This window comes from Notechis scutatus, chromosome 1 (assembly GCF_049901735.1).
Source record: "Notechis scutatus isolate UNSWTSFEM ecotype Mainland chromosome 1, rNotScu1.2, whole genome shotgun sequence".
NCBI classification, from domain to species: domain Eukaryota; kingdom Metazoa; phylum Chordata; class Lepidosauria; order Squamata; family Elapidae; genus Notechis; species Notechis scutatus.
The window spans coordinates 169,249,689-169,270,363 of NC_142009.1; the positions used below are offsets into that span (position 1 = coordinate 169,249,689).

Genomic DNA, 20,675 nt, shown 5'->3' on the forward strand with positions numbered 1-20,675 from the left:
ACCAACACACTGCTTGTACATTTATGAAAGAAAGCTGGATGTTTTTATGTTTTGTTTGTTTTTGTTTGTCTTTAAAAACCAATAAAATTGTTTTTTTTTAAAAAGATAATAAAAACTAAGAAAAATATAAAAGGAGAAATACAGAGATAGAAAAAAAAGAAAAGAAAAATGTATAAAACATGACTCCCCCTCCCTCCAGATAAGAAATAACTTCAGTAACTTAACACCTTCTGTAATATTTCAATTAGAAATATATTTTCCTCACACCTGATTCCTTAACAATAATGAAATTGTAAAAACTCATAATTCAGTTGTAATCAGCAACAATCTATTAATTAAGGGCTATCAGAAAGTCATATTTTCATCTTAAACTAATACATCCATTTTGTATTCTAACTTTGCACTTTCTCTTAAGAAATATCTTCCCATTTATAAACAGATCTTTGAAGCAGATCTTCTAAAGAGCAGTCAGGGTTGATCTCCTCTAGGACTGACCAGTTTGATCACCTTGCAGTCCAAGGGACTTGCAGGAGTCTTCTCCAACACCATAGTTCAAAGGCCTCAATTCTTTCTTATGGTCCAACTTTAACAGCCATACATTGCAACTGGGAAAACCATAGCCTTGACTATACACACTTTTGTTGGCAGGGTGATGTCTCTGCTTTTTAGTATGCTGTCTAGATTTGCCATTGCTTTCCTCCCTGGGAGCAAGCATCTTTTAATTTCTTGGCTGCAGTCCCCATCTGTGGAGCCCAGGAAAATAAAATCTGTCACTACCTCCATTTCTTTCCCATCTATTTGCCTGGAATTGAGAGGGCTGGATGCCATGATCTTAGTTTTCTTAATGTTGAGTTTCAAGCAAACCTTTTCACTCTCTTTCTTCACTGCATAAAGAGGCTCCTTAGTTCCTCTTCACTTTCTGCCATTAGAGTGGTATCATCTGTATATCTGAGGTTGTTGATATTTCTCCTGGCAATCTTAATTCCAACTTTTGATTCATTTAGCCCTGCCTTTCTCATAATGTGCTCTGCATATAAGTTAAACTTCATGAAACACTGTAGGATTACAAAGCTGCTAAATTTCCAATGCAGCATAGCAGGCCTTTCTGGCTATTTTTTCTGGCTACCTTTTGCAGTCTTGCTTCTGTGGTTTTGTGGGTGTTCTGTGGTTGGGCCTGGGAGGGTTGCTTGGAGGATCCTGGGGCTGGGGGGAAAGGTTGAATGAGAGTATGTTGGTCCCTTTCCCCCAGGTGAGAGCTGGGTGAGAGGTGTGGCTCCCTGCTTGGTGGGTGAGAGCAACTGGGCAGGGTGCCATTTATACATCGAGTGGATGTATTCTTTTTTTTTTTTAAAGAGTGGACATGTTCTGATTATGTTGGGAGATAAGGGGGGCTGGATGTGACCCCTCTGCAGCAATAAGGGGTGGTGTGAGTTTGAGAGCACTGAGAGCAAATGCTATAGTGCCTGTAAGGCTCACCTTGCCCCCAACAATCTGTCAGTGGGAGTAGGGTCCCCCCCACTTTTAAAGAAGAGTGCTGGGGATGGGGGATGGAATGGTTCTCAGGGAAGGCAGAGGAGGGTGTCCTATTTTAGTGGTATCGGGTAACAGGACATACGGGAGACAAGGGAGAGGCAGACATGGGGAACATGACCTTGATGTTTAGTACCGATCTCATGTACTGCCCCATTGCACTCACCTCATTTTCCTGATCAGCAGATCTGTGGTGGCCCTGGTCTTAGACTGCTCCTTTTAAATGTGAGATCAGCCTGCAATAAGGCTAGCCGATTTGATCCTCGAAGAGAAGGCTGATCTGGCTTGTATAACTGAGACCTGGCTGGGTCCAGAGGGAGGCCTTCCCCTTGTACCCAGTGGGTTATCGAGCATGGCACCAGTCTAGACCTCAGGGCCGGGGAGGAGGTGTGGCTGTTGTTATCAGAGAATCTCTAGTAGCCTCCAGAGGCACTGGTCAACAAGTGCCTGGCTGTGGGACCCTTTTTTCTTAGATTGGGCTCAAGGGATCAGGTGGGATTGCTGCTGCTGTACCAGCCTCCCTGCTGCATAGCAGCTTCCCTACCTGGGCTCCTGGACCTCGCCACAGGGCTGGCAGTGGAATTCCCCAGGCTTATAGTTCTGGGGGATTTCAATCTGCCTTCTCTGAGAGTGGGGGCGGAGGTAGCCCAAGATTTCATGGAAATCATGACTTCCATAGGCCTGTCCCAGATTATCCAGAGCCCGACTAGTAATAGTGGTCACACTCCCAATTTGGTGTTTTTGTCAGAGCAGTGTCTATGTGACCTGGAATTGGTGGACCTGTCCTTGGTCCCCTTGTCGTGGTCAGATCACAGTCTGTTAGCAATGAGTTTCTCAAAAGCTGCACCCCACACAGCGAGACAGGACCTATTAGATTGGTCCGCCCCCATTGATTAATGGACCCAGATGGGTTCCAGAAGGAGCTGGGGTTATAACTGCAGATCTATTGTGCAGTCCAGCTGAGCTCTTAGTCACTGTTTGGAATAAGAAGGTGACTGAGGCTCTGGATAGGATTGCACCCTTTGTGACCTCTCTGTGCCCTATAGTATACAGAGGAACTGAGAGGGAGGAAACACATGAGGAGACACCCAGAGCGCCACTGGCGGAAGACAGGAGATAAACTCGATCGAACATGGGTAAGAGCTGCTACTAAGGCCTACCTTGTGGCGATTCATGTGGCAATGTGTAAATACTTCTCCACACTAATTGCATCTGCAGATAATTGCCCAGCAACCCTCTTTAAGGCGAGCTGCCTCCTCCTAGGGAAGGAGGAGATTGAGGTCCACCTGAAGGGGCACACTGAGAAATTTTCAGATTTTCTGGAAGACAAAATCACTCGACTTCATTCCCAGTTAGATGCCGGCATGGTTGTTGGTCTGGTGGAAGCTCCTGAGGCAGGTTCTTGCTCTGTTATCTGGGAATGGTTTGACCCTGTGGCTCCTGAGGAAGTGGACAGGATTCTAGGGAGTATGTGCGCAAGCACCTGTGTTTTAGACACATGTCCCTCCTGGCTTGTGAAAGCTTCCCAGGAGGTGACAGGTGGGAGGATCCTGGCAGTGATTAATGCTTCTCTACAGGAAGTGACGGTGCCCCAGCACTTTAAGGAAGCTGTGGTCCGCCCTCTTCTTAAGAAATATGTCAGCCTTCAAGATTTCTTTCCTTTGCTTTGCATCTTTCGGCTGTCCTAAGTAACGGGGGGGGAGGAGGAGGGGTGAAATAGTTATGGGAAGCAAGCTGGAGGTTTCAGAGAATAAACTGTATAAGTTGTTCTTGTTTATGCTTCTTTCTTATGCTATGCGCAAGCGCACCTCTTCATCAAACTATGTCAAGGTCAACGGACAGATGCCGCATCACCACCTGAAGATGCCCACATAACGTTACATACAACTTTTAATTGGATGGACAGTTTGGATTATTGTGAGTGGGAACATTGCCATCACTTTGTATATGTGATTTACATGCTCATTTTCTCAGATTCAGAATTCCTTTGATGCTACCACTTGATTCCCAGTAAAATATATCCTTTCTCTAATTAATGGAGTCTAAGTATTTCTTTCTTGGATTTTGAATGGAGTACCAGCTGACACCATAGTTGGATAATTTCTGACCTGTCTCCAATCTTTCCTTTTTGGGGAAGGTGGTTGAGAAGGTGGTTGCCCAGCAGCTCCAGAGGCTTCTGAATGAAACAGATTATCTCGATCCCTACCAGTCAGGATTCAGGCCTGGATTTTGGACAGAAACGGCATTGGTCACACTTTTGGATGATCTCTGGTGGGAATGGGATGGGGGTAGTGCATCCATCCTTGCTCTACTTGACCTCTCAGTGGCTTTTGATACCACTGACCATGGGATTCTCCTGGGGCAACTTCGGGGGATGGGAGTGGGAGGCCTTGTGCTGTCTTGGTTCACTTCCTTCCTCTGTGGCTGCTCTCAGTCAGTGTTGATAGGAAGGGAGAGATCCAGCCCTCGCCCACTGCTTTACAGGGTTCCACAGGGCTCGGGTACTCTCTATGCTCCTGTTCAACATTTATATGAAGCCGCTGGGTGAGATCATCCATCACCATGGACTGAGGTATCACCAATATGCTGATGATACTCAGCTGTATGTCTTGGCCTGTGGTGAGTTAAGTGTTGCTGTGTCCTCCCTCTCGCAGTGCCTGGAGGCTGTTAGTGGCTGGATGGGGAGCAATGGGTTGAAACTAAACCTTTGCAAGACCAAGTGGCTCTGGGTTTGGGGTTCATTGGCTCAGGGAGAATTGCCACCTTTGGTCTTGGACCTTGTGAGTAATCTTGGGGTTTTCCTGGACTCACAACTCCTGCTCGAAGAGCAGGTGGCGGTCGTGGCCAGAAAGGCCTTTGTGCAACTGCAGGTTGTGCATCAGTTATGCTCTTTCTTTCAGTGGTTCCATGTCCAGTTCTCACTGTTGCTTCTTGACCCGCATTTCCAATTTTGAACCAATCAATGGTTCCATATCCAGTTCTCACTGTTGCTTCTTGACCCTCATATAGGTTTCTCAAGAGACAAATAAGATGGTCTAGTTACTCCCATCTCTTTAAGAGCTTGCCACAATTTGTTGTGATCCACCCAATCAAAGGCTTTAGCCTAGTCAATGAAGCAGAAGTAGATGTTTTTCAGGAACGCCCTAGCTTTCTCCATGATTCAGAGTATGTTGGTAATTTGATCTCTAGTTCCTCTGCCTCTTCGAAAGTGCCTTTTGCCTCCCCCTTCAAATATACTGAGGAGTCTGCAGATGGAAATTCAAATTTTAGCCATGGACAATTGAGGCAAAGGCCTTATTTTCCCCCGAGTTGTCTGCATTTTACAGAGAAAAGGAATTCAGTGCGAAGAAGAAAATTACAAGGAGAACACAGGCATTTGATGTAGGAGCTAAGCCTTCCAGAACTTCACAAGTAAGAGCACACTTTTACTCGAGTCAACCCCTAAATTAAACTGGTTTGATAAATCAGAATTGAATTCTAACAATATTTGCTGAGCAACTTTTTATCAGTTAATATCTTCAAAATTGAAAACTCTGAAGCTTCTTTGAAGATAATTAGACCACATTTCACTTGTGAAGGTTTTGAATAGCATAGTCAGATCACGTCTGCCCCAAAATAGGTTGAACTGCAAAGAGAACTGTACTAAAGAAGATACTTAGGGCAACTTGCTTAAATAAGGCTGAAACAATAACTCCAACCAAGTCGGACTAAAATTATTTTCCAATTCAAGGATCATTTCTGTATTAATATCTACTCCTAATGCCCACAGACACATCAAAACAATTTACTTTTGCCAGAGTTTGAGATTTTATGACACTGGCATTTTGGATAGTATTTATTCTCTATATTCTGGAAATCTAGCAGCCTGTCCAGAGCAAAATCACTAAAATTCAGATCTAGAAGTCACGTCAACTTCTTTTCTAACCTGTATGAAATGTGCTGCCATAGATTAATGTAAATAATCTAGCTGAGGTAGAGTCTGCCAAATCTGTATAATCTCTACATGCTTCCAGGCTTCATTAAGTTTTCTGGGCATGATAAGAAATGCTGTTTGCCTCATGCCCTTTTCAGTTCCTCACAGTTTATTCCCTCCCCACCCCCATTTTTTATAACCAGTGATGTAATTCTGTGCATTTCCATTTAAAATACGAGTAATAGACCCAGATCCTATGACAACAAACTTTTTCTTTCTCAAGACCCACTGAGCCTGCAATGATGAAGAAAAACTATTTTTATACTCCAGAATTTTCAACCCCAAACTTTCTAAACTGGCAAATACATATTCAGAGCCAACATAAACAGGCACTGATTCACTTTCTCCAAAAGGAGGATTTTAAAAATATATATTATTAAAAGAGCATTCTGAATAGTGGAGCTCAAGAGGTTCCCCTGACGGCAATGCCAACAGCAGTCCACTTGAGCTACCAATACACCAGTTACAAAATCCTTGGCTTCTTGAAAAAAGAAAACACAAGGCCATTGATCAGTGCTAGAATTGCATATTCATGAGGTGGCAGGATGGGGAGAGAGGACCATTCTGGCTTAGCCTTGATTTTAACAAGCCTTTTTCTATATGACACTTTAAAAAATACATACTCTTTGTAATTCTAGAATAAATTAGATCACTTAATGAATAAGCTGCTTTCTCTTAGAAACCAAAATACCTCGTCAATATGCCATGAAATACTTCACTTTTTGAAAATGATGATGAAATAGATTTGGTAAGGGAAGCAGAACTAAGGCAAGATGAATGTGAGGTTTAATAAGGACATTCTCATATGAGAAGAACAGTCTCCCTAAGCCTGCCAAGTCATCAACACCTTCCTGAAGAAACTCAAAGGGCACAGCCATTATCTCTTCCCCAGAACAGTGAAATCTGGAAATAGTTTAATAATCAGCTAGACAGGACTTCTGGACTTCCAAGAAGGAACTGGACAAAGGCTGTCCAACATCCTGCCAGCAATCAGTCTATTAACAAATTTTCCCTTGCTTTACTGTTGAGTGGAAGTGCAAATTTGCAAGGTTTTTTCATAGCCAAGAGCAGCTCAAAAGTTATGAGTTAAGGTGAATTTGTCATTTCAGACTAGTGGATCACTGTTCATATAGCACACATTTAGCATTTTCCAAGACACTAGAGAACGGATTATTTAGTTTCTGATAGAATTGGCTTTCTTTTTCAGGAAACTCATACACTCTTGAAAATAATTTGATTATAGATTACATAAAATCTTCCTTCAGGAACTCAAAATGATAAAGAGAAAGAGAGAGAGGGAGGAAGGAGGGAGAGCATGACTGGGGGAATTGTTGCGAAGGAAATTCATAATATTGCCTATTAATATATCTCAAAGATTGCCCCAACTGAAAGAGGCCTAAGGATTTGGTTGGAAGAGCAGATGAACACTAACCAGTCTTGTAGATCTCATAACGCAGAGAGAAGCCAGCACCTTGACGGGCATAGTCTGAGGTGAATTTGATATACACAGAAGAGCCAGATGAAGTGATAGTAGGTGGAGCAATGTTTCCACAGTGTTTTCCCAGAAGATCTGCGTTTTCATTATCCCCGTCCCGTATTTCAATAAAATCATACCTGTCAATGGAAGAAGAGAAAAAAGAGTAACATTAAGAAAGAAATCCAGGGAAAAAAATGAAATATTTTTACATTTTCACAGGCATTTTATATTTTAACACATAGCAACTGTGTGACAAAGCCAGTTTCCAATGGCCCTGTTCCTTGATGCAACAAATACACTACATTTTAATCATATAATCTATTCTTGTAGCATTCCATCATCAATATTGTATTGTCAAATTATTCTCCTGAACAGAAGTCACTGTGAATTCTCCAAATACTTTGACAGCAACAACATTCAGAAAACCTGTATTTTTGCTCTTATTGAAAATAGTTCAGTATCTAAATATTTTTGATCCCTTGGGACTCACTGTGATAATCAAATATATGGCATCCTTGGTACATAAAACACAGAAAGCTCAAGACTGTTCCTCATTTTTTGACCTTTACTTATGTAAAAAATTGTTTTATGTTACTTATGTTTTGCTATATTCTGAGCTTCTATCTTTGCTGATTGTGTGTGACAATAATAATAGGAAAATCATTTTTAGGTGCAAATGTTATTCATTTAACTTGTTTCATGCATTTGTTAATGGGCAAATATGGCTATACCCCTTATGATTAGCCAGGCAGGAAATCTTTCAAATTTCATGGTATGAGAATCATATCTGGAATATTGAGCCAGGATTCCTTATTTAATTAAATTTGTACACTGCCCAACAGCCAGTGGCTTTGGGGGCTTGCTGGCACCTTAAATCACCCTGAACAATAAATGTGTTTATAGGGAATGAATATAAGGCAAAATGACTTTTAAAATGTAGCCGATTCTTAGTGTTATGCTTGGATGGCCACATTTAGGGCAGTCTGCCAATATTCTGTTTTTCTACCATTCGCAAAATTGCTAGTGTCTGCCCACCCCTGCCTCCACTTCATCTTTTGCTTTCATCAGATAAATTGTCAATCTAGAAAACAAAGAAAAAGGAAGGGCAATGTGAGTGGAAAATGAGGAAATGGTTCATGCGCCATGTATTCATCAAAGAACTTGTCCCATAAATTAGTCACCAGCCACAGACTTAAGTTGGACTCTTAGCCGGGATATGAGACTAACTCTGTTCTGGTTTTTGTACTCCTGTAGATGCTTTTCACAATTCTTTCTGTTTTACCCTTGAATGTGTATCCCTTTCCCTATGCGTCACTCCCCTAGACACATGCCCAAGCTGATCACATTCAACATACCCTTTTCAAAAAAATAAAAAATTCAAGGCAAAATTGGAAGACAAAGTTTGATTGAGAAGTCTGAAATGGTTTGCTTGCGTTTCAGCATTACGATTAAGCCTTCACTCTGTATGCATGGAGGCAAGGCGAGCTCGCAGGTATACTGTACTTTGGTTACTTTGTTTGAACAGACTTGTGATTCCTGACATGAACTTTCCCCTTAATTTGTAGCACCATGTAGCTGCATATACAGAATACATTTGCAGGAAACTGCCCATCCCCTTCCTTTTATTTATTTGCACTGGGTTAACTTGTTTAAAAAAACATGTTACCACTCTGCCTGTCCTTTGTAGAGGAGGAGGAGGAGGAAAGCAAAGTGATACATTGCCAGGCTTTGTCACAAGATCCCTTTATTTGTGAATCAAGAGCTGAAAGGAAAAATAGCATGTTGGACACAAAATTACTCTCATGTGACTCATTCCTTCCCTGCGAAGCACACATTGCCAAACTACCACACTATACAAACGTATAGGAATTCAGCGTGCTACCAACTTAGACTAACTGAGTAGTCTTTCATATCACTCCTTTCTAGGACTCAATCAGGCTTCACTCCAAAAACAAATGCCTGAAGCTATGATACCTTCTATCTATAGGCTCAACCAATACACTTCGCTAAGGATTGTTGCAGTCAAGTCTTGCAATCCTGTGGCTTATAGTAAGATCCACCCCTCGGCCTGTCAAAAGCAAAGGGCAAGAAATGTCCTTCAAGTAGCAAGGAGAAAGGCACGAGTGAATACCAGCTTTAAATAGCTAGATATACCTACCTAGGAAGGGAGCCAAAGAGTTTCTGAAGGACAAAGAATAAACAGGAAGAACTCTTGATATGAATATGGCTATTTGAAAACCAAGAAGAGGGGCACTGGAAAGGGCAGAAGCTGTACAGGTACAAGTCTGCTACTTAACCGTCATAGGAGAAAGAAAGGCATTTATTTTCACAGATAGAGCATCTTTTCACATCTGAGAACCACTGTAGAACAACATTACAATGAAAGTCTTTAAAAAGGCAAATGACAGTTAAAAGAATCAACAAGCTTCCCAAAACTTCCTCCCAAACTTGGTCCCCTCCATTTTGAGGCATTTACTATCTACCCCAGTTAAGTCTAGTACTTAGCAAAAGATTGCCTTCCTTTTCACAGCTATGGGATGATGCTCATCCATTGTGTTCGAAGAGGACCTTGACATCTAATGGGTTGTGGACTGTCCATGGTGTGTCTGCAGGTGACTGGTAAGGCCTATATGGGCACGGAATGTTATGCAACATGTCGGGCAGACATGTGTGGGCACCATTGTTGCAGGATTGGCAGCTCTGGCTTTGCAGAGTGCTTGCTTCTTTTGTGCTACAGTAGTTCTTTTGTCTTCAAATGTCTGGTAGCTTTGATGGATCAACATGCACCATGTCAATCAATCTTGTACCAGGGTTTCCCAGGAGGTGGTGTCGATGTCCAGGAACTTGAATGAGGCTTTCAACATGTCGGTCCTGTATCTCAGACTAACTCCCTAGAAATTGTTCTGGAAGGCGTCTGACAGCATAGCTGAAAACATTATGCTGAACAGGGTTGGTGCCAATATGCACCCTTGCTTGACCCGATTTGTAATGGGAAAGGCCTCTGAAGCTTCTCCGTTGTCAAGAACATGAGCCGTCATGCCATTGTGAAATTGACGTACCATCAGGATGAATCTGTCAGGGCACCCAAACTTCAACATGATGCGCCACAGACCTTTGTGACTGACAGTGTCAAAATGCTTGGTGCGATCCATGAAGGTGGTGTACAATTCATGATTCTGTTCTTGACACTTCTCTTGGAGCTGTCAGGCTGTGAAGATTATGTCCACGGTGCCATGCTCTTTGTGAAAACCGCACTGTGTCTCAGGTAATAGACCCTGTTCCAGGTGGCCAGTCAGGCAGTTCAGCAACATTCATGCAAGGATCTTACCTGTGATGAAAAGCAGTGATATTCCTCTATGATTATCGCAGACTTGTCGATTCCCTTTCCTCTTGTAGAGGTATATGATGGACGCATCTTTCAGTTCCTGAGGAATGGATCCTTGATTCCACAAGGATTGGAACAGCTGGGTGAGTTTGTCAACAAGCACTGCACTGCCATCCTTATAGACTTCCACTGGGATCACATCAGATCCTGGGGCCTTGCCCCTGTGCAACTGGCTGATGGCCTGTAGGGTTTCAGTCTTTGATGGTGGGGCATCCAGACTGTGGTTGATATCCGCCTGGGGCATTCTGTCGATTACCTTGTTGTTGATGGGCAGTTCAGTACAAATTGGAAATGCTCAGCCCAACGCTTTAGAATCAGAGTCTTCTCAGTAATGAGAGTTGCACCATCTGAGTCGAGTAGAGGGGAGCTCCGTGAGGGCTAAGGTCCGTACAAGGATCTGAGGGCTTCGTAGAACCTTTTAGCATCATTTTTATCAGCAAACTTCTGAACATCATCTGCTTTGGTACTCAACCAGGAGTCCTGCATCTTGCAAAGCTTGCCCTGTACGGTCCTGTGAATGTTGTTGAAGTTATTTTTCTTAGCTGTTGACAATGGGTCATTCTGATAACATGGTGAAGGCAGTGCTTTTCAGCAAGTAGGGCCTTGATCTCTTCATCATTTTTGTCAAACCAGTCCTGCTGTTTCCTGTGTAAGGGTCCAAGAACCTTTAGTGAGAAGAGTGCACAATATCCTGGAAGTGTTCCCAGCAGTGGTGGGATTCAATTTTTTTTTTACTACTGGTTCTGTGGGCATAGCTTGGTGGGTGTGGCAGGGGAAGGATACTGTAAAATATCCAGTCAGAGGCGATATTTGCCAATTCTCAGAACTACTCAAAATTTCCGCTACCAGTTCTCCAGAACTGGTCAGAACCTGAATACCACCTCTGGTTCCCAGTCCTTCTCAGCATTTCCCTCTAATTGCAGCTCTGAGAGCTGGTTGACAAGATCTTCTGCTAGTGAAGCTGTTGTATTACTCAGTTTATTGACGTTGATCCATTTCATCACAGCTTTGTTTCCCTGCTTACGTCTCTTTGGCTTGATATGAAAACTTAATTTGGAGATGATGAGTCTATGGTCAGTCCAACAGTCAGCACTCAGCATGGCTTTGGTCATCCTTACATCCTGTCTGTCTTTCCTCTACACAATAACATAATCAATAAGATGCCAATGCTTGGAGCGTGGACGCATCCAGGATGTCTTTTTGCAACTGGGCAGGCAGAAGATGGTAATGGTGATGATCAAATAATATGCCGCACATGTTTTCAGTAGTAATAGGCCATTGCTATTACATTTGCCGATTCCATTTTTTCCAATGATGCCATCCCAGGCAGCGTGATCAGATCCTACTCTCATATTGAAATTGCCAAGTAGAATCAGCCTGTTGGTGCACTTCACGGATGAAAATAGGGCATCAAGATCTTCATAAAACCTGTCCTTTACTTCATCCAGATTTGTCATTGCAGATGTGTAGGCACTGCTCAGTGTGGCCTGTTTTCTTCTCGGTAGTGGGAGATGCAGTGTCATGAGACAGTTATTCACACCCTTGGGAAAACTGGCAAGTTTGTGGATGATGATTCTTAACTGCAAAACCTGCTCCAGATTCACGGCATTCATCACTGCTGCATCCACATCAGAAGAATGTATAACCACCTCCTGTTTCTGTGAGCTGACCTTTGTTGGCTAGATGAGTTTCACACAGGGCCACAATATCGATGTTAAATCTTGCGAGCTCTCTGGCAACTAGGGATGTTCTTCTTTCTGGTCAATCTGCTGAGGGGTTCTCTTGAAGCATGCGTACGTGCCATGTGCCAATAGTGAGTGGTGTCACCTTACGTTTTCTTTGTATTTTTGTTATTTGACCACATGAAATGGGATCCCCTCCAGCCATGGCCAGGGTTCTGTGAAGCAACAATGTTTAGGGCACCTTTTCTAGCCTCTTCCTCTTACTATAGAGATGAGCAGTACGGTCTTAAAGAGGGCTTTTCAGTCACTCAGATAGATGCCGAATTCAGCTGTTGCTTCGGTCAACAAGAAGACAACCATTAGACCTGAACCGCCTGTGTGCAGGTCTGTGGCTACAGCTCCCAGTGTATCCACACCTGCTGATTCATCACTCGCCCATCGCCACAGGACTTTAAAGGTTTTTGGGAGTTGGGGGATGTCAAGACTTGCGGGTGAATTGGATTAAAGTGAGGGAGAGTCAGCCTCACGCTCTCTTCCCAGATTCCATATTGCTCCAATGGCAGGAGTTGAGACAGTTGGAGATGGGCTGGGTGCAGTGGTTGACCAGGGCGTCTTTTGTGTCTTGCTGTGCTCTTAGCATACCACATCGCTTGCAGAGACCGCCTTCATGACCATTGTCCTATTCTCATAGGTTTCATCTGCTCAATCTGCTGGAATCCATCTTCACATGCTTGTGATAGACAAGTTCCTATCTCACCAAAGGTAAATGACCTGATGGCTACCCTCAACCTGGTTTGGCTAGCCTGTTGAAGCTGTTGCCCGGTTTGTGGGTGCTGCACATGCTGTAGTTGCTAGGAGCCACAGGTGAGAGCTGAGTGATAGGTGAGGACCAAAGGTGGACAATCTGCCCTAAAAAGGATATTACATACCCCTACATCAGAGGTGCTACTCCTCCCTGAACACCTCATACACCCCAACAGCTATGGAATAGGTATAATACAGCTAGTATGGTCTCCCTCTCTCTCTTTCTCTCTCTCTCTCTCTCTCTCACACACACACACACACACCTCAAACAGTGTTGGGATTCCAAAAATTTTACTACCGGTTCTGTGGGCATGGCTTGGTGGGTGTGGCAGGGGGAGGATACTGTAAAATCTCCAGTCAAAGGTGGTATTTGCTGGTTCTCCAAACTACTCAAAATTTCTGCTACTGGTTCTGCAGAATACTGCTGAATACCACCTCTGACCTCAAATCAGTCTATTACAACAGTGGTCCCTACCCTTTCTGGCACCAGGGACTGTTTTGTGGGCCATGGATTGGGGCAGGGGGATTTTGCATGCCACCTAAGATTTTCTGTAAGTGCAGATGAAGCTTTGCTCGCCTGCCCGGCACTTGTGTTCCTAACAGGCCACAGACCAGGGGTTGGGGACACCTGTTCTACAGGATAAAGGCCTTGAACTATAATCTGTAATGCTGGTCCAGTGTACATTGGTAGACACATGGTAGACACATGTTTGGTAGACACATGTTTCTCTGCTTCCCAGTCATAATCATTCAACCAGCTTTCTACAAGAGAGCTGCTTCCTAATTCTCTCCATTCCTTGATTAGCACTTTACCATTCTGGTTCTTACATATCTTAATTTCTTCCTACAGATAGTTTCACTGACTGAAAGCTGAATATAACAATGAAGATTAGTAATGCTTTTTCTATCTTTATATTTCTGAAACATTCTTTTTTCAAAAATTATGTTTTAGAACAATGCTGGGGTTAGAGTTTGAAACTCTGAATATGTAAAAGAAGGCTGTGGGGTTTTCAGGCTCAAAGCTATATAAGAGCAATAGCTTTTTTAGAAATAGTCCAATGCTACACCTTCACATGAACAACTTTTATGTAAAACCAGTAGGGTGTCCTTTGTTACATCAAGTTCCATGCTTAGCTACAAATAGAACTATGCTGTATGCACCACCCAGTGTTTCATCTGCTAGCGTATAAAATTTGTTTGAAATTAGTATTCATAAACTTCTATATAAAACCACCATTTTCCCTATAGTGAACATTTATAATTATAATTTATTCACAGGTAGATATGATACAGTATGAGGTTTCTAGGAAAAGGGAGACAAAATACACAACTGGGTTTTTTTAAAAAATATTTTAAAAAGCAGTACAAGTAGTCCTTAACTTAGCACGATTCATTCAGCAACCATTCAAAATTATGGTGGTGCTGAACGAAGGTGGTGCCCAAGGTTATGGTCACTGCAGTGCCCACAGGGTCATGTAATCAAAATTCAGTGCTTGGCAGACCTTCCACACTTACAACCACAGGGGCTCTTCAACCCTTCTCAGCTGCCTCTTTTCCCCCATCTATGCCCTTTTGGCACCCTGCCACCCTACATTCTGCTGCCCCAGCTGCCCTTAGCTGTTTTGCTCCTCCTTCTGACAAGGCATGCCAGGCCTGGGCTGGCACTGGCTTTGTGCTACAAAAGAGAGAGAGGGGGGAGAGAGAGAGAGAGAGAGAGAGAGGGAGAGGGAGAGGGAGAGAGAGAGAGAGAGAGAGTAGTACCTCACTGCATTGTGCCAAAATGCCCCTTTGCAGTATGAACTTGGGTCATGCTGCTTTTTACCTTTTTGTCCTTTTTTACATTGCAAAAACAGCCCCCGCAAGTCTTGGGAGCATGGCCAAAGAGCATTTTGGCATGTTGTGGCTCAGGGGCTGCTTTTTTTTTTAAATTTTTTATATACTTAGAGCAGCCCCAGCCAGGCTGGGCATGCCTCATCAACAGCAGGAGAAAGAAGATGACAAAGGCCAACTGAGGCAGTGAAGTGCAAGGCAGCAGGGATCTCGGAGTGCCAGGTGGTGATGGAGACTGTGGCTGGGATTGGGCAGACATAGCTGTGTCTTTTTGAGGCATTGCAAGCAACCCGAGAGCCATGTGTTTCTGTGGCTGCTTGCCATCTTGCAAAGCAGGGTGCAGGCCAGCCAAAATGGCAGAGATGGTGGGGTGGGGGGAGAGATAGGTGGGTGGGAAGAGTAGAAGAGGAAGAAGTTCCTTACCTTAATGAGGCTTCAGGCTGGGAGGGACCAAGCCAGGAATGACTTGGATTGATGTGGTTTTCAATATTTGTTTTTCTGGGATTAAACTATACTGACCTATCCAAATCCTGGAAACCTACCTAATCATGAAGTGATAGGTTGTTCTTGGGAGAGATGAGCAAAGAGTGAGCCAAATTATGTAATATCAGGCACATTATGCAAAGACCTAGGTCTCCAGAGAAGGCTTTAACAGTGAGAAAGGTGGAAAGGAAGAGAAAAGGATGACCTTAATAATCATGGTGGGTGATTCGGTTATAATGCTGAAAAGTGAACCATTGGAAGACCTGAAAGTTCAGGACAGATCATCATGAAGATAAATCTATGTGGTGGCTAACAGTCAACATTGACTTGGTGACACATAATCAGTCAGACTGCTGAATTCAAAGAGACAATTCTAATTTGGCAAGTAGAAAATATTTGAAGTTAATAGTTTGTAGTGTGTTTTCATTAGATATGAAAATTGGTTTTAGGACACTGGGAACACTTGAAGAATTTTCCATTTTTATTGTCACTGCTAATAACACTAATAAAAATGAATCACCATCTGCTTAATTTTCTGAGTAAGTGAATTAATGGCATATGTCTGTGTTTCCCCACAATGTGGAAGCTGAATCTTTCTTATTTATAAATCCACAATTAGGATGTCTTTTTTCACCCAAATTAATTGAAATGTTTACAATTTTAAAAGCCTGGTGATTGTGAACTTACCTGTTGAACAAAACCCAACATTTACCATTGGCTCGTTACACCGATGGATTATGCATCAGCTGTCTCCACATTCCTTTGGGTATTTTCTCTTACTACAAACTACACTTAATAGCAAAAATTATAAGAAGGATGAATTTGAGGCAGGGTTCCAGGGCCTATTATTAATGCCACAGTTCAGTTTGGTAACTCATGAAATAAGTTGTAACACAGTATTTTGGCAAGAATATTCTTTCATTCTAGAAATTAAAGTCAATGTATCTAAAGCCATACAGGTAGTCCTCTATTTTAGGATTGGTTGCTTATAGGGGAAAGAGTAGCAGAACTTGGGGCAGAGTTAAAAGAGGGATCATCTTAGAATCTCTATGTAGCCACAAATGGATTAAGTCCAACCCACCCCTTAAATTTAGTTGACCCTTATCTAATTCCTAACAGGTCCTAACCCCATGATGAAAACTTATGGCATGCATGCTGGAAGTGGCACACAGAGCCATTTCTGCCAGCATGCGAGAGGTCACCCAGAACAGCCCCACTATGCATGTATGTACGCCCCCCCACCAGCCAGCTGATTGTCGGGTGTCTGCTGTGCCTGCGTGGGGGAAGATGTGCATGTGGGAGACGTGCACATGCACAGGAGGTGGGAGCATGCAGGGGGTGCACTGAGGGGGTCATATGTGCATGCATAGGAGGGCAGGGCGGTCGGACGCACATTGCATTATGGATGGAGGCACACGCGCACGCACATGCTCTTTCGGCATGCAATGAGGAAAAGGTTAGCCATCACTGTCCTAACCATTAGTTGAGAATATTTCTGTGTGAGAGTATTCCTGTGCATAAGTGTGAGTAGCAATAACTGGACCTTCACTCGTGGGCCTGATCTTTCATACCTGACAGTTGTTTAGCAAGCAGATCCCACCCTAAGTGGGATCCTTAGTTCCAATGTCCTTAGTTCTAATTCCTAAGTTCCAATGTCCAGCCCCTGCCCCCCCACCCTGCCTCATGGTCCTATGACTATATTTTTGATGTTTGGCAATGGGCTCGGATTTATGGCCATTTGCAGTGTTCTATGTGACAATTTGCAATGGTTTTTGTGTGTGTGTGTGTGGAAACAAACATTTGCTTCCAGTTTTTTTTAAAAAGTGTCCCTGCATTTGCTTAATGACCACCATAAAACTGTCATAAAATTGGATCCAGTCATGCAATGACCTGCTTTACAGTCGTTACAATTGTAACTGCTAGATTCAATGTACAGTCATTAGGATAAGGATTACCTGTACAGATCAGCTGTACTAAGACCTACTCACACCAAAAAGTTTTAAAGCAATAAAATTGAATGAAAAAATAAAAAAGAGCAACAAAAATGCTAAACAACACAAACATATTAACAGAAATGATTAATATGATTTTGTTTTTCTAACAGCTCCTGCAGTTTTCATTCATGCAAAAATTTCCATTTATGTTCTTCTACTGCATGGTTAAAGATGACGGCACAGTGGGAGATAACCTAGATCATATTACTGATGAAAGTGAACACTGGGCATTTGGCTAGAGATTATGTATTTTCCTTTAAGGAAGAAAAAAGGGGAGGGGGAGAAGAAAACCATTTTATTCCAATGATCTGGGCATTTAGACAATAATCCCAAGAGCTACATTTTCTACCCTTCAATTTAGATACAAACATGTGCAACTAGTGTTGTCACTCCCTCAAACAATATTAAAATAGAATTCTGCTTTGTTTGGTTTTTCTATTGCAAAAGAAAAAAACATTTCAGTAACTTTGTAATTTTGCTTTCAAAAAAGTATGATTCAGTTAAGCAGGGTGGGGTCGTTTCATGGTGTCATAACATGCAAAATGACTCAGCCAATTACTGGACTGCTGTTCCTTTAAAAAAAAAAGACAAAACCAGATTGAGTGACAAAACAGTTTGAAATAAGTGCAGTTAATTAGAGTATCCATTTTACACATGCTGTGTTTTTGAAATAGTGAGAACAAACTTTCTTAAACATGGGATTTCTCCTCTGTAAAATTAAACTAAAAAACAAATTAAACTAAATGTCCCAGAATCACAATTAATATATAATAGTCTTGGATTTAACAGTAACTTAAAAAACATGTCATATCTTATGATTTCTGTACTCCAGGTCCAGCTGAAATCTACAGCTGTTGCTCAAATATTTTTTTTTAAAAAAACAAAGAACAGAACTGTTTCTTTAATGCCCTACCTTGCAGTTTTCTAGAGACACCTTACTAGGCATAATTGAAAAGAGACTCCCCCACACTTTATCACACATTATATATTTTATTCTTTTTTTTCCATACCACTTATTCTGGAAGTGAAAGCCAGCTGGATATCCTTGGGTCAGTCACTCTCTCAGCTCTGGGAAGGAGGCAAGGCCAAGAAACTTCTAAAAAACTTTGCCAAGAAAACCAAAGGGATTTGTCCAGGCAATTGCATGCATTTATACACACACACACAATCTAATTTTGGAACAGCTTTATTTTACAGATGCCTTGGTGAATAGGGGCTGGAAAGCTAATTGAGGCATTAACAGAACTTTCTCCAGGACAGAGTTCATTCCTGGGGTGCTCCTCCTACCCCTTCCCTGGAAGCCAAGCTAACTGATGGGACTCTTAATGGGACCTTCCCATCTGATCTCAGTGCATGGCTTGCACAGGACTGGGGAAGAGGGATGCCTTCAGTACTTGGGTCCTAAGTTATTTCCCAGTAACCCAGAGAAATGCTGGGGTCCCCTTCTCTGGTGTTCAAACAGGGAAGCTTTAATTGGATTCTCCCCACTGAATGGGGTTGGACTTAAAGGCTGCTCCAACTCTTTGATTCTAATATATGAATAATTGCCTTTTATGAAAAACAGATTCAACATATGAAGAGCACTTCACTAGGAAATCATATACAATAATCCTTTTTCTCAAACAGGTATTTTTAGAGAAAATTCTTTGTATGTTCTTTTTGCTGTTATTCAGAATAATTCACTCTTAATGTCTCTTCAATCTCTTGTGGCCAGCACTTATCCCTTTCCCAGAAATTCATTCCTCTGTTTTCTCCATTAACCAACAAAAACATTTTACACAAAAATAAAGAAACCTACAGACAACAAAGGGCTCTGTTTGGTGCTTCAGTTTATAACACTCAGGAGAAATCTTGTCATTTCATTCAGGTCCTACAGCTTGGTTCTAGCACACTGCCTGAGGAAAAAAATTTAAAAAGAAATTTTCTCTTCCAAATGAATGAACTGAATTTATTCCCACACATTAAAGGCAAGATCACTGAGCCAAATGCAATACAGAGATAAAAGCCCATGGCTAATAAAGATTTCTTTCTCATCTCAATTCCAGTTGAGGGTAAATAACAAAGAAGAGGTCCCAAGAAGCTTGACAAAGATTGGGGTTCCACAAGACCTTACAAGAAGTCAGTATCTTTCTTTCAATCTTGCAAGAATACTCTTTAAGGAGACAGACCACATATGATTATTCTTCAGAAGTACTATATCTAACTATGATTATTGAGATACTGAAAGTAATCATGCACACTTACTCTCTCTGTGTGTGTGCCTTTGATTGCTGTCTTTCTCTTCTCCCCATTCCCATTCTAAAACAACTTCCCCAAATCTCTTCTTGTGTTTCTTGTGCCACCCAACATGACATAATATTCTTCACTCAAATAATGACCATGATAGCCATTCCACTATTTTAACCCATGCAAAGGGATCCAAAATGAAGCTTCATTCATTTGTCTCAAAGTGTTTCCACTGCCAAAGCAGAACCACTAAGCATAACCTTTGAAAAATCTTTCAGAACCAGCTCCTTGCCCAACCTATGGTCACTAGTCATGGTCATCCCCATCTTCAAAAAGAGAGACCCGAGCCTAGTTGAAAATTACAGACCAATCTCTTTATGTTGCGTCACCTGCAAAGTCATGGAATCAATTATTAACCAATCCATTAACCTCCACTTAGAGACAAACAACCTATTTTCTAACAAACAATTTGGTTTCAGAAAAAAATTATCCTGCAATCTGCAACTCCTACACTGCAAAAACATATGGACTACACAAATCAATCAGGGCAAAGCAATAGAAGCTCTTTACATAGACTTCTGTAAAGCTTTTGGTTCAGTGGCACATGACAAACTACTTTTAAAACTAAAATCTTATGGTATCTCCAGACACCTGCATAATTGGATAGCTGCATTTCTGTCAAACAGACAACAGATGGTCAAAATAGGGAGAGCCCTAACAAATCCCATACCTGTCAACAGCAGTGACCCCAAGGCAGAGTTCTAGGACCAACTCTCTTTATATTTTACATAAATGACCTTTGTGATCATATTAAAAGAAACTGCATTCTTTTTGCTGATGATGTAAAACTATTCAACACCACCAACAATACTGTTACCCTTCAAAAAGACTTTGACTATGTGCCAGAATGGTCAAACAAGTGGCAACTTCAAATCTCAACAAACAAATGCTCTGTCTTATATATTGGCAAAAAAATCAGAAAATAAAATACAAGCTTAATGGACATGACCTTGTACATGATCCCCACTCTTTCAAGGACCTTGGAGTACTCATCTCTAATGTTCTAAGTGCTAGAGCCCACTGTAACAACATCGCCAAAAAGGCATTAAGAGTTGTTAACCTAATCCTGTGTAGCTTTTTCTCCAGTAATATTGTACTGCTAACTAGAGCAGGAGTCTCCAACCTTAGCAACTTTAAGACTTGTGGACTTTAAGACTTCTTCAGCGACAGACCGAAACCTCGTCTCTGCGAGGCTTCGATCCGTGCTCGCCGTAAACCACACCAAACTCAA

At 42.1% G+C, this 20,675-nt stretch overlaps 1 protein-coding gene and 1 pseudogene across 5 annotated transcripts in view; one reads left to right on the forward strand and one right to left on the reverse strand.

The window, feature by feature from the left end:
• The window catches only part of NRP2 (neuropilin 2), a 251,186-nt gene that overhangs the window by 142,807 nt on the left and 87,704 nt on the right, over positions 1-20,675 (reverse strand). For all 5 annotated transcript variants that reach the window (XM_087949492.1, XM_026673205.2, XM_087949493.1 and 2 more), the window contains exon 3: positions 6,936-7,117. In XM_087949492.1, coding sequence (XP_087805618.1) covers positions 6,936-7,117 — 182 coding nt within the window. The remainder of the gene's footprint in view (positions 1-6,935; positions 7,118-20,675) is intronic.
• Positions 1,229-2,427, forward strand: LOC148133088 (uncharacterized; annotated as a pseudogene).